This window comes from Choloepus didactylus, chromosome 20 (assembly GCF_015220235.1).
Source record: "Choloepus didactylus isolate mChoDid1 chromosome 20, mChoDid1.pri, whole genome shotgun sequence".
In the NCBI taxonomy this organism is placed as follows: domain Eukaryota; kingdom Metazoa; phylum Chordata; class Mammalia; order Pilosa; family Megalonychidae; genus Choloepus; species Choloepus didactylus.
The window spans coordinates 22,399,643-22,413,617 of NC_051326.1; the positions used below are offsets into that span (position 1 = coordinate 22,399,643).

The 13,975-nt window shown below is 39.9% G+C and overlaps 1 protein-coding gene across 1 annotated transcript in view; it reads left to right on the forward strand.

Moving 5' to 3' along the window:
• The first annotated feature begins 4,942 nt into the window (after positions 1-4,942).
• The window catches only part of POLB (DNA polymerase beta), a 33,034-nt gene continuing 24,001 nt past the window's right edge, over positions 4,943-13,975 (forward strand). The window contains exons 1-4 of the mRNA XM_037813187.1: positions 4,943-5,131; positions 5,461-5,518; positions 7,925-7,991; positions 13,813-13,887. Of these exons, the coding sequence (XP_037669115.1) occupies positions 5,071-5,131; positions 5,461-5,518; positions 7,925-7,991; positions 13,813-13,887 (261 nt within the window). The 5' untranslated portion in view covers positions 4,943-5,070. The remainder of the gene's footprint in view (positions 5,132-5,460; positions 5,519-7,924; positions 7,992-13,812; positions 13,888-13,975) is intronic.

The window sequence follows — 13,975 nt, forward strand, 5'->3', positions numbered from 1 at the left end:
GAGGAGAGGAGCATTAGAAACAGTGGGAATAGAAAGAATGTGAGCACATGAGGGATATGAAGCATTTAGTAATTATTCTGTGTCTATAATAAATGCTCAATACAAATTAATAATTCATTTTCTAATTAAGCAATGTTGGTTTTACCTGGGTTTATCCTTTTCTTTTATAACCTTTACACTGTGTCATCCTGAATCCGATTTCAGTGAGATTCAAAAGTTTTAAAGGCAGAAGATATTATGGCATCTAACTTGATGTCCTCATTCATGTAAGTTTCTAGAAAAGCACTGGTCAATAGACGATGTGTGATGGTGAAAATGTTCGAGCAGGCGCTGCTCAAAAAGGCACTAACCACATATGACCGTTGAGCACTTGAAATGTGGCTAGTGCAATTGAGGAACTGAATATTTTATTTTATTTAATTTTTATTTAATTACCTTTAAACTTCAGTAGACATTGTCTTTAAAAGATGTATTTGGAACAGAGGATAAACACTGTCTTTAAAAGATGTATTTGGAACAGGCCCAGCATATACTGATTGGTTAAAATATACAAGGCACGAACTAACTACATGTTTCGTCAACTCATAAAAAGCGCATGTTTTTTCACACTGGGATGTGTCTTTCGATCAATGGAATGTTAGTTATACTTGCAGTAGACCAAGTGTTTACTTGTGCCACAGTTTTAATTTGCATGTGAAAACTTGATCATAGCTGTCATTCAGTGGAGCTATGTACTTTTGGTACTACACATGTTAAGTTTAATTGCCTTTTTAAATCTTTTTAGAAAGATTACCATTTTGATTCAATGTGAAACAAAAAATTTGTTGTGTATGTAGAAAGGTACAGAAACAGAGCAGTGAGCATAAATCTGATATTAATAACTAAAAATATTTCTTGTGGGGATATATAATTACATATTCTCTTGCAAAGCAACAACTAAGTTCTTTTGGGTCATAAGAAAGTAATATATCTTTAAGAAGGAGAAGCTGTGTTCTAATTTGTCACAGAGATACAAACAAAGGGACTGTCTATCACACATGCTGTTTTAGTTTCCTGGCTGCTAAAACAAATCCATACAATGAGTTGGCTTAACGTGATAGGCGAGGTCCAATAGAATCTTTCTGTCACCAGGAAGCTGGCTGGTGTCCTGGGAGAATGGACATACTCGGTGTCTCAGTGTTAGTCTCTGTTGTTGGAAAGCTAGCGGTAGCATTAGTCAGGTCAGTCTTGGTGAGGGGAAATTCATATTGTTGAACCTGTGCATAGCCTGTAACCCTGCCATCGTAGCCACTTTGTTCATGGCCCATTGAGCAAGCATTGGAGTGATGGGGAAAGAGGCTAACTGACCTCCACTTCCATGTCATTGTTAACATTATTATTAACAGTCTCCTGTGCAGTTGGTGTCCTTTGGTGGGAATTCAACATGAGACACAAATATCTTGTCTGCTCATTCCGAGAGGTCCATCCATATTCCTGTTCTCTAAATTTCCTTGTCACCAGTCTTCCAATCCTGTTCCTTCCAAGTCCCTCTTCATCCAGCCAACCCATTAGTAACAGGACATGAATTAGGATACATCCATACTTCTGGCCATCTCTTATCCTAGCAAACTGGGACAACTGACCGTACTACATCATGCTGTGTCAACATCTTCTTCTTTGATAATTTGAAATGTTTGACAATTAGTTCAGCAAAACTGCCATTTAGGTTATTCATTCAATAAATATTCATTGATAGCGTACTATGCGTCAAACAAAATTAAGTCCCAGCTCCCATGGAGCTTACATCCTATATTGGTGGGAGGAGGGGTACAGCAGAAGGATAATAGGCAAGTACCACACAAAAAGAAGTTTCAAATCGTTTTAAGGGCTATGTAGAAAATAAAACATGGTAATGGAAAGAGGGGGCCTGGAGATTGTTCAGGAATGTGACAAGAATGTGACCACTGGGCTGAGACCAGAACAAGGAGAAGAAGGCAGCAAGGCAAAGGCTGAACCATGAGGGAACAGTCCCACAGCCGGTACAAGCTTGTGACACGTGTACTAAACACAGGGGGAAATGGCAGGAGATGAGGTAGGAGAGTGGGCAGGAGAGAGATCATGTTAGGCTGCGTGGGCCAGGGAGAGGAGCTTGGATTTTATTCTAAGTTACAGCTGGAGGGTTTGAAGCAATGAGTGACATATTCAAATATATTTTTAAAAGATCACGCTTGGAGAAATGCCTGTAGAGGGACAAGGGCAGAAGCAGAAAGCCCAGTGAGGAGACTGTGGCAGAAGTCCAGGAGTGAGATCATGGCCGATTGTACTAGGGTGGTGGCAGCAGAGGCGGTGAGCGGTAACCTGATATGTTCTGGAGACAGAACAGACAAGATTTGCTGATGGATTGGATATGGAGTGTGAACAAGGAGTAATTTATAACTAATTACTAAGTATTAATTATTAAGCAATTAATAATTACTCCTGGGTTTTTAGCCTGATGGAAGGATTGATAAAAGTGCCATGAACTGAGATGGGGAAAAGTGAAGAAGAAGCTATTGAGGGTTTGAGTGGGTTAAAGTTGTTTAGGACATTTTATCTTTGAGGTTACTAATTTGGACAACTGGAGACATCCAATAGTTTATATAAGACTGGAGCTCAAGGAAGAGGTCAGGGCCAGTAATATAAACTTAGTAGTTTCAAAACGAGACATGGCATTTAAAGAGGTGAAACTGGACAAGGTGGAAAAGCTGGTTAGAGGATCAAGGCCTAAGGCATTTTCCCATAAAGGTTGGAGAGTGGAGGAGGATCTGAGAACCAGCCAAAAAAAGAGAAACAAAACAAAAATTGAGGAGCAGCCGGTAAGGAAGAAGGAAAACCTGGAGCATGTGGTATCTTAGAAGCTGTTTTAGTTTCCCAGCTGTAAAACAAATACCATGCAATGGGTTTGCTTAAACAATGGGGAATGATTGGCTCACAGTCTTGAGGCTAGAAGTACAAAACTGAGGAGTCAGTAAGGCAATGCTTTCTTCCTAAAGACTGTTGCATTCTGGGGCCAACTGCCAGCAATCCTTGGTCCTTGCCTTTTGTGTCACACAGAAATGCACATGGCGGCCTCTCTGACTTTCACTCTGCCTATAAAGAGCACCATTAATCCAGATTAAAGCTCAACTTGATTCAGTGGGCCACAGCTTAACTGAAGTGACATCATGAAAAGATTTTATTTATAATGGGTCCACACCCATCAGAATGAGGACCAAAACCAAAAATATGTCCAAACTGGGGTACACAGGTCAATCCACCAAAGAAGCCAAGTGAAAAGAAATTATTTCAAGAAGAGAGTGAATCACATGTTGCTGGTTGGCCCAAGAAGATGACAGAGACTTAATGTCATGGATTCTCTGGCACTGATTTTTTTAAAAGGTTGGCATATTTCTCATATAAAAAAATGATCCTACAATTACCTAAATATGTGACTTCCACAATTCAAAAGTTAGTACAAATGTTTTATTTAATGAGGGATGATCATTCTTCAAAATAAAATAATATGATTATAGCCTAGGATAGCCTGTGAACAAAAGAAAAAAACTAAGAGAGTCCTATGTCTAAATGAAGGTGGGAATCAAGGTATTAGTAGGCTGCAAGAATAACATTGAAAGGCAAAGGACAAATTGGGGAAAATATTTGCAATATACAAAAAGGATTAATAGCAATATACAAAAGATCCAGCAAGTAATAGACAGCTCCCCATTGCAAAACTGAGCGAAGGATATGACTAGGTAATTCGCAAAAGAAGAAATGCAAATGTGCAATACGCATAACTTAAGATGTACAATGAAACTAGTAAAAAAAAAACCAACCACAACCTTGATAATCAAATAAACTACTTAAATCTAAAGCATTTTTCTGTTACTGAAAAATAATGGAAAATTTAAAAAGTTGGTTGAAGAACAGAAATGTAGAAGTATATATCCAAAAATATTAAAAGTGGTTAAGCTGGATGGGGAGATGGTCATTGATTTTAATGTTCTCTTTTCTCCTTGTATGCATTTTTTCAGATTTTTCTACAGCACCTATGAATCATTTTGTAATAAAATTTAAATTTCATTTACATTGAAAACAATTTCCTGGAATTGCAGTTCAGTATGAACCCTAGGACTTAAACTTGTCAAATGAAATATTGCTGAAGTCATATTTCCATTTCTCAAGCAGAATTGTGAATTTCTCAGATATAGGCCATGATGTTATAATGATAGTTGCATAGTTCATTATTTAGGTCTAGCACATTTCCCTTTCTTGTGGCCTTCTCAACACTTTGGCCCTTACCTCAAAATGTAGGGGAATAAAAAAAGAAAAAAAATGTTTATATTGGTTGGCAGATCTGCCAAGATGTTTTGTACAGAAGGCTAAAATAAGACTTTCGTATTGTCGGCATATTCCATTATAGGACTGCAGTCGGACTCACTGTATTCTCGCAGAGAGCTTTTGACGATAAGTGTATCACTGAGGTTGCCATGTAAAATACGTCGTGCATTCAGTAACTATTATTGTGCACATATCATATGCACAAGGGCAGTCTTCAGTATTCTATCCACTCACTACCCCATCTTATATATTTTCAATCAAAATCAGACTCCTAAATTTCCTCTTCTGGGGAGAGGATTCCTGAGATACAAAATGGGAAAACAGACATAACATCTTAGGTTAAGAATTTAGGCCTTCCCATGAGAAGCTCCCTGGGATATAATTCTGAAATATCCATTCCTCCCCTGCTAAATCCAAGTTGAGGATCAATTTCTTCTTTCTGATACCACTCGTTCCCTCTCTAGCCCCGCCCCGCCCCGCCCCGCCCCGCCCCGCCCCGCCCCGCCCCGCCCCGCCCCGCCCCGCCCCTGCCTAGGATGGCGGCGGCTCCGCCCCACGCGCGTGAGGTCACCACGCGCGCCGCGCCCCCTGTCAGAGGCGGCCATTGTTTAGCCGGTCGCGCTGGCTTGGCTTGGGCTGTACCGGCGCTGCCTCCTCTCCAGCTCCCGGCCCCTCCTCAGCGTTGGGAGCTGGGGCGAGTTCCAGGCGCGGAGGACTCGGGTGCAGGCCACCATGAGCAAACGGAAGGCACCACAGGAGACTCTCAACGGGGGAATTACTGACATGCTCACAGGTGAGCACCGGGCCGGGCCCCGCTGGCTTTCATCTCCTTTTCTTCCACCCCATTGCCTTCCTTGCCTTCTCTCCCGTGCCAACAACCCAGTGGGTGGGGTCGGCCCGCGGCCCCCAAACCCCTAGCTGAGAGTCGTCTTCCGTGCGGATCTTCCTCGCCTCGTGGCTGGTTGTCAGTGCTGCCGGGCGCTTCTGGGTCATCGCCTGGGCTGCCTCTGGCTTGGTCCGTGGAGAAGCCAGTAGTCACAGCCCACGTCCCTTTCCAGGAAACTCAGTTCCCGTTTGTTTACTCGTGGTTCTTGTTCACTCCAGCCTCTTGTTGCCTTTCAGAACTCGCGAACTTTGAGAAGAACGTGAACCAGGCTATCCACAAGTACAATGCTTACAGGTGAGACGCGCAGCGTTCTGTGATAGCATGCGTGCTGGGATGCCGCTATTTGGTGTGGCGATTAACAGAGCTGGAGATCCAGTGGATATCTGGACCATCTGCAAGGGGGGAAAAAAAGCTAGAACCGACGGTATTGACTCTGTGGTGGTACCTTACCGCAATATTTCTGAAAGAGTTTGGGCAGAGCTCTGTAAGAGCAGTTCTGATTAGTTTTCAATTCTGATTGAACATGGGTGTAGCCTAGTACGCATTTTCCCCATCATCAAATGTGAATTACTGGAAATGCAGTGTGATTTTTAAACCATAATGAAAGAAGTTGGAAGAGGTCTGTGCTGTGAAATAGATGCAGTTCAAGGAGTCATGTCTTTTTCCATCTTTCCATCTGACTGGTCTGTGACTGAGCCTGTCATACCTTCATTCAATTCCATTTACCAGGGCCTTGTCCTAGCCATTATCCTCACATCCACTTGCTTCTGCTCCTCTGTATATAAACATGTTAAGTCTCTCTGCTCCTTAGAGCAAAAACAAAACAAGCTTCTTAACATTCTTAAAGCTAGCACTTTATCTATTCTCTCTACTGTAGAGTTAACCTTCTTGAAGAAAAATCTGTGTTTATTGCCTGGACCTCCTCATCCTTAGCCATTTCTTAACTCATTATACTGTCCATCCTACCATTCTTCTGAAAATGCTCTTACCTACACATCTCATCTTATTGGACTCTTGGTGGCATTCACCACTAGCTTATTCCACGGAAGTCTTTTCCTTGGTTTACTCGATGGCTCTCCTTTCTATTCTTGCACCACTTCTATCTTTTAATGTTGGTAGTCCTCAAAGGCCTGGCATTATCTCTCTTTTCTCATTTTCCTACTTTCCCTGGCAACCTTACTTGGCTTTGTATACCACTTACATCAGTGACTCCAAATCTGTATCTCACTGGGCTTTCTTCAGATTTTTATCCTTTTATTCCCTTTATTTTTACCCTTTCAAAACTAAATCTAACTCCTTCCTTCCCTTCCCCAACGTATTCAATACTGAATAGTTCTCATCCTTTTCTTCATTCTTGTGATTTCCTATGTAAATTGTACAACCATCCACACATTTGGTCATCTAGAAACTAGAGAATATTCAACTCTGCCTTCTATTTGGGTCACCGCAAGCTTCAGAGAGGAGGTGTTTAGTATTGAAAGAGCCCATTAGGGGATAAATGAGAGGAAGAACAATGTAGAAAAAGGAAACCAAATATGTTAAGGCATGGAGAAACGAAGGGCTATAACATTTTCTGGGAAGTCAGTAATTCAGATTGCTTAAGATCTATGGTCTGAGTGCGAAATAAATCTGGAAAGGTAGAGAACCCCTGCATGCTCCTCCCCATCACAATAAATGTACATTTCTCTTGATAGTGGCTAAGATGACCTTTTGAAAATAGTTGTCTGATCTTGTCATTCTTTCATATCAAATAATTAAATATTTCTTCTTTACCTTGATAGAGCCTAAATGCATCATGGCATATGAAAGACCTTTAATGATCTAATTCTTCCCTTTCATGCTTTGCCTCACAGTGCCTATTGTCTGGAACTACTTACCTTTTCTGAAGCAATTCCCTCCACAAACTGCCTTCAACCTCCCTGTCCAGACTCTTCATCAGCAATATACTGATGGAGAAGTTAAAATCCAAATCTAAAGGGTTATACGTACTAGAATAGAATGATAAAATAAAATGAAAACTCCAAAAACTATCCAAGATTTATGTTATGCTTAGAAGTATGATCATTTTTATCAGCATCAACTCTAAACTACATTTAGCATTGAGATTTTATAAACAGGAGACCTTCAGTGAGCTCCCAGAATGTACTAATCTGTTACCAGATTACTAAGCTGTTTATGTGAGGAGGTTGGCAAGAATCGTGTCACTACTTCATGCTGAAGTGAAATGGGAGCAATGATAAAAAGAATAACTGGTATAAGGACAGGGTAGAATGGAATTTTAAACCAAGAATTTAAAAAAATAGCCATACATCAGCCGAGATCTGGTAACTAGTAGTCTGAATATGGTGACACATTATATGAAAGAAAGTTGTGAACAATTTCTAAAAACTGGCTATTAAAAAAAATAAAGACCCATGTACTCCTGATTTGGAAAGGCTGCTGGTCTCCCGAATTTCTGTAGCTCTACCTATGCAGTTAAAATCATATTATCCTCAAGTGTGAGAATTTTAGAGACATTTAAGAAGCTGAGAGATATAGTAGGTGATCTTTCAGCTTGTCTGAGTTTTTAAAATTTTACATGGAGGTGAAAAATTAACTATTTGGTGAAAGTTCAAGTGGATATTTGTATGTATATTTCAATTTTAGAAAAATTATGAATTTGCTAGATTTCTAATTGGTTTCCTTTTTTTTTTCTTATAGAAAAGCAGCATCTGTGATTGCAAAGTACCCACACAAAATAAAGAGTGGAGCAGAAGCTAAGAAATTGGTAAGTTTAGTGAGCAAGTTGATTGAAGAGTTTACATGTATACATGTTTGATGGGTTCTCACAAAACTAAACTCACCTCTCTGAAGCTGCCTTGAACCACACAGGCAGATTACATGGCTTCTCATTTTTTGGAATAATATTAATGTTGTTTCAGGCATACTTTTTCAAGCTTGAAGTGTTTTTATTTTGGGTAGATTAAATATTCTTAAAATATGTATAATGATAATTTCCTGTCTCTATTCCTGCCATATATACTTGCACTCACTCTCACAGTTAATTTCAGCTTGAGTGTTAGCCCTCTAGAGAAGATGGTGACAGAGCGGTCCTACCATGTGTGGTCCCCAGCTATCTTTCTCTGATCCAAGGGTCTAGGAATTTATGTGAGTTAGTGAGAACAAGTGTTCCCCAAAGAGTTTTCACCTACTAATAAGCACCTGAGTAAGCGCCTTTGTATATTATGGCATTTAGCCCTGCTTTCTGTAATTTCCATCAGGCATTGAATGTTAGTAGTTTTATGGTTTCTAGAGGGTCACATCTCTTGGTAATTTGTAATAATACCACTGAGAATATCTTAGGAATAGTTAATAGTACAATTAGAAAAATGTGCTATCATCAGTTGTAACAAATGTTCCATACCAAGGCAAGATGTTAATAATAGGGTAGTATATGTATTTTATGCACGATTGTTCTGTAAACCCACAACTTCTCTAAAAAAGAAAAGAAAAGCAAAAAAAAAGAGAGAAAATCCTAGGAAAGTACCTATTGCTAGCTGGATTGTTCTCTCATCTAAATCTCACTAAAAGCTTCTAAGTTCCTCAAAATAGCTTAATCATCTTTATGTTCTTAGTACTTATTACAATGCCAAATTGACATGGCTTTTCATTATTACTGACTCTGATAGTTATCACCCCCTTCTGTTGTTCTTTGCCCATTTGTGTTTCATGATGTTCCTATGGAATATTGGTATTAATATTTTATTGTCTTTAACCTTCTCTTGGGAGCCTTGAGAATATTAACCGTAACTATCCTTTTTATGTTTCCTTTATATGTTTACAGTACCATAAATCTTGTACATCTTACGATTCAGTGACAAATTATTCATAGTAATCATGTACCACATCTTAATCTTGAATTTATTACTCTCTATAAATGTAGTATGTAGGTTAAAAACCCTTTGTGCTATCACATATATCCCCCTCAATTAGACTAGCAAAGCAAGTTATAAACATAAAGGTACTACATTACACTTTAATTCTGAGTTTCTATGTTGGTGAATTTATCCAGTGTTAACCATCAGGAATCATTCCTGCTTTAATCTGTTCCCCTCTTCAATTTGGGATTGCCATTGAACTTCCTTTTTTATGTTTGTTGCAAATAGCCTGCTTATTTTTAGAGGCAGACTGCTGAGAAGCTCTGATACACTTCATCCCAAATCGGAGCTTATGGTCTACCCCTAAAAACAACACAAAATTACCCCAAATTCCTTTTGTGTAAGACTGGATTTAACGTAATCTCATTGTTATTCCTTTTCACTATTAATTTAAGAATCACAGATCTACTGTCTAGCCCATATGAGAACTTCTCAGTAATTCTAGAAATCTGAAATTGCTAGGATGAGTTGTTTGCCTCTTATTTCTTAATATTTGATATAAAGAATAAACTTGGTCTAAAGTGCTATAGGTTAGTATGTTATTGGAATAAAACTCTTGTAACTACAGCCATAAAATATTACTTTTTTTTTTTTTTCCATCTTCTGAACTCAGGAAATGAGAAACTTGAGCAGTTCCCTTTTCTAATTCTAGTTCTTAAATATTTTGTTCATTTCTATCTGGTAATTGCCATTTTCAAAACATGAATGCACATTCAGTAGTCTTAGGATATTTATTAAACTTTAAACAAGAAGAATGAACTTAGGGCTAAGAGACAATAGGAAATAACTGGCACATATGTTATTCATGTTTAACATTTAACTTAAAGGGCCCATAAACATGAAAAAAGCTCATCTTCACCAGTAGTCAAAGTTTCAGATTAAAAGAAGATGCTATATAGTGTCTCTCAAATTATCAGAGAATATGCAATTTGGATAAATAGGTGCTGATGAAAGTGTTGATTGTTACAACCTTTCCAAAGGATAATTCGGCAGAATGTTAGCAGAATATATATCCTTTGACCTAACAATTCTACTGTGTACAGGATTCATTAGTTCATAATTTTTGATGACTTAAATTCCAGGTTCTTAACCAGGTGTTAGGGATAAAGCAGTGAAAAGACATGATCTTTACTCTCTTGGAGCTTATATTATAGAGCAGCTATGTCCAGTATGATAGCCATGAGCCACATTTGGCTACTGAGCTCTTCAAATGTGGTTAGTGCAACTGAGGAATTAATTAAAATTTAAATTGTAACATGTGGCTGGTGGCTACTATATTGGACTGTGTGGTTTTTAAAGTGTGGTATCTAGACCAGCAGCATCAGCATCACTTGAGGCCTTGTTCGAAATGCAGATTCTCCAACTCTACAGAATCAGAAATTATGGGCTGGGACTCAGCCATCTGTTTTAACAAGCCCCCGGGTGATAGTGATTCATGCAAAAGTTCCGTAACCTCTGTTCTAAAGGTCATTCCTAACAGCATTATTATAATATCAATAATTCAAAACCACCTAAATGTTAAGCTGTAGGGTATTTAAGTAAATTATGATATATGATATATATATTTTACATACATGTATTAATATTGTATGATATATGATGTGCCGGTTTGAGTGTATTGTGTCCCCCAAATGCCATTATCTTTGTAGTCTTGTGTGGGGCAGAAGTTTTGGTGCTGGTTAGATTTGCTTGGAGTGTGCCCCACCCAGCTGTGGGAGATGATTCTGATGAGATGTTCCCATGGAGGCGTGGCCCCGCCCATTTGGGGTGGCCCTTATCGGTGGAGCTATATAAATGAGCTGACTGGGGGGGGGGAGGGGAAGAAGAGAGTGCAGCTGGGAGTGATGTTTTGAAGAGAAGCAAGCTTGCTAGAAAGGAACGTCCTGGGAGAAAGCCGTTTTGAGGCCGGAGCTTTGGAACAGACGCCAGCTGCCTTCCTAGCTAACAGAGGTTTTCCGGACACCACTGGCCGTCCTCCGGTGAAGGTACCCGATTGCTGAGGTGTTACCTTGGATGCTTTGTGGCCTTAAGACTGTAACTGTGTAGTGAAATAAACCCCCGTTTTATAAAAGCCTGTCCATCTCTGATGTTTTGCATTCTGCAGCATTAGCAAACTAAGACAGATTTTGGTACCAGAGAAGTGGGGTGATTTTGCTGCTGAGTTTGCAAATACCAAACATGTTGGAACGGCCTTTTAAATGGATAAGGGGGAATTTCTGGAAGAGTTGTGAGGAGCTTGATAGAAAAGGCCAAAACTGCTTTAAAGAGACTGTTTGTGGAAATATGGACTCTAAAGATACTTCTGATGAGGACTTGAACAGAAATGATGAATATGTTGTGAACTAGAAGAAAGGCCATCCTTGTTTTAAAGTGGCAGAGAATTTGGCAAAATTGAGTCCTGGTGTCAGATGGAAGGAAGAATCTGGAAGCAACAACCTGGAATACTTAGCTGAGGAGATCTCCAGACTACGTGTGGAGGATATACCCTGGCTTCTCCTTGCAGCTTATAGTAAAATGCGAGCAGAGAGAGATAAACTTAGAACTGAACTCTTGGGTTCAAAGAAACCAGAAGCTGATGGCTTGGAAAATTATGAGCTTCCAGGGGGTGGAATCCCAGAAGCTACAGCCCAACGTGAGGATGTAACCAAACATGGAACCCAGCCGCCATTTCAGTACAAGCCAAGATTGGAGATGGAATTATCCAGAAAGGATTTGTGGAAACTCCTATTGTCTGATGGCTTTGACCCCTGTGTGCTTCATGCAAAGCCAACAGAATTTTTGCGAGAACTTTATAGACAGAGCCGCTGCCAGCCTGGACTGGAGGAGACAGACAAGGAACAAATTGCAGGAAAAATTTCTTCAAAGACAGAGCCATGGAGGTTGAGGTCTGGAGTCAAGAGGCCTTGGGCTGGGAGAGTGGAGCAGCCCACACGCATGGAAAGGGTGAGTTTGCCCAGGAGGTCGAGGGTGGGCATTCCACCTCGATGCTCTGGAAGAGTTTTGCCACCCAAGGTCCCAAAGAGGGTGGAGCACATTCCCAGGGAATTGGGGAGAGCCTGGCTGCCACCCCACTGTTCTGAAGGGGTTGAGCGTGTGCCCCGGAGATGGAAGGGAATCCGGGAGCTGCCCCGAGGTTTGAGGAGGGTGGGGCCAAGAAGGTGGTCTCCCCAATGTGTGGATATGTTGGAGCACTCACCCAAGCATTTGGAGAGGAAACAGCTGCCAAAAAGGCCCTTGGGAAGGGTTAGACTCCCACTCTCTCAAGCCCCAAGGATGCAACATTGTTCTGTAAATGACTCTCAGACTTTGAAATCTAAGGAAGTTCATCCTGCAGGTTTTAGGAACTGTTTTGCTCCTGTTAACCCTGTTTTCCTTACTGTTTCTCCTTATGGCAATGGAAATGTTTATCCTATGAATGTCTCTCCTTTGTATATTGGAAGCATATAACTTGGTCTAAGTTCACAGATCCACAGCTAAAGAAAGATTGTGCCTTGGGACTGACTGTGCCTATAATTGATTTTGATGGGATTTTGTACTTAACTTTTGTTACTGAAATGATTTAAGTTTTTGTGGTATTGTGGAATGAATGTATTTTGTATTTGGAAAGATAATGCCATTTTGGGTTCCAGGGGGTGGAATGTGCCGGTTTGAGTGTATTGTGTCCCCCAAATGCCATTATCTTTGTAGTCTTGTGTGGGGCAGAAGTTTTGGTGCTGGTTAGATTTGCTTGGAGTGTGCCCCACCCAGCTGTGGGAGATGATTCTGATGAGATGTTCCCATGGAGGCGTGGCCCCGCCCATTTGGGGTGGGCCCTTATCGGTGGAGCTATATAAATGAGCTGACTGGGGGGGGGGGAGGGGAAGAAGAGAGTGCAGCTGGGAGTGATGTTTTGAAGAGAAGCAAGCTTGCTAGAAAGGAACGTCCTGGGAGAAAGCCGTTTTGAGGCCGGAGCTTTGGAACAGACGCCAGCTGCCTTCCTAGCTAACAGAGGTTTTCCGGACACCACTGGCCGTCCTCCAGTGAAGGTACCCGATTGCTGAGGTGTTACCTTGGATGCTTTGTGGCCTTAAGACTGTAACTGTGTAGTGAAATAAACCCCCGTTTTATAAAAGCCTGTCCATCTCTGATGTTTTGCATTCTGCAGCATTAGCAAACTAAGACATATGATATACAACCATTAAAGATATTGTAGCTAAATGTTTTTTTTGTTTGATATGGAAAATTGGTCATGATGTATTAAGTTAAAAAAGCACTTTACAAAGCAGCATGATTCTATTTTCTAAGAAAAAAGTGTGTATAATGAGAAAAGTCAAATAATATATACCAAATATTAAGCAATGAGGTTATAGATGATTTTAATTTTCAGGTTAATGAGAGTAATGTGTGATTTTAATGTTCTTCTTTATGCAATTCTGTATTTTCTAATTTTCTACAACATTAATTCAAAAAAGCAAGAGTCATTAGAATAATTTTGTTACGTTTTCTCTTTTGCTAGTCATTTAAGTGTTTACCTCTGGGGGATATATTTGTACTGGGATTTAGTTTTCTGTGTTGTTTTAAAATTTGTCATCTGATGATCATTTGTCTTTCATTTCCTAGTTTTTACTTCATTGTCTGGTGTTTTGATAAGCATTCTTTTTATATGACTTATATTTTTAATTTCCTACGTAGCCTGGAGTGGGAACAAAAATTGCTGAAAAGATTGATGAGTTTTTAGCGACTGGAAAATTACGTAAACTGGAAAAGGTAAAATATTAGCCCATTTGTTTTCTTATTTGATTATAGTTTCTGTCTTTATGGCAGCTATCATATAGCACCATTGCAGGGTGAGTGA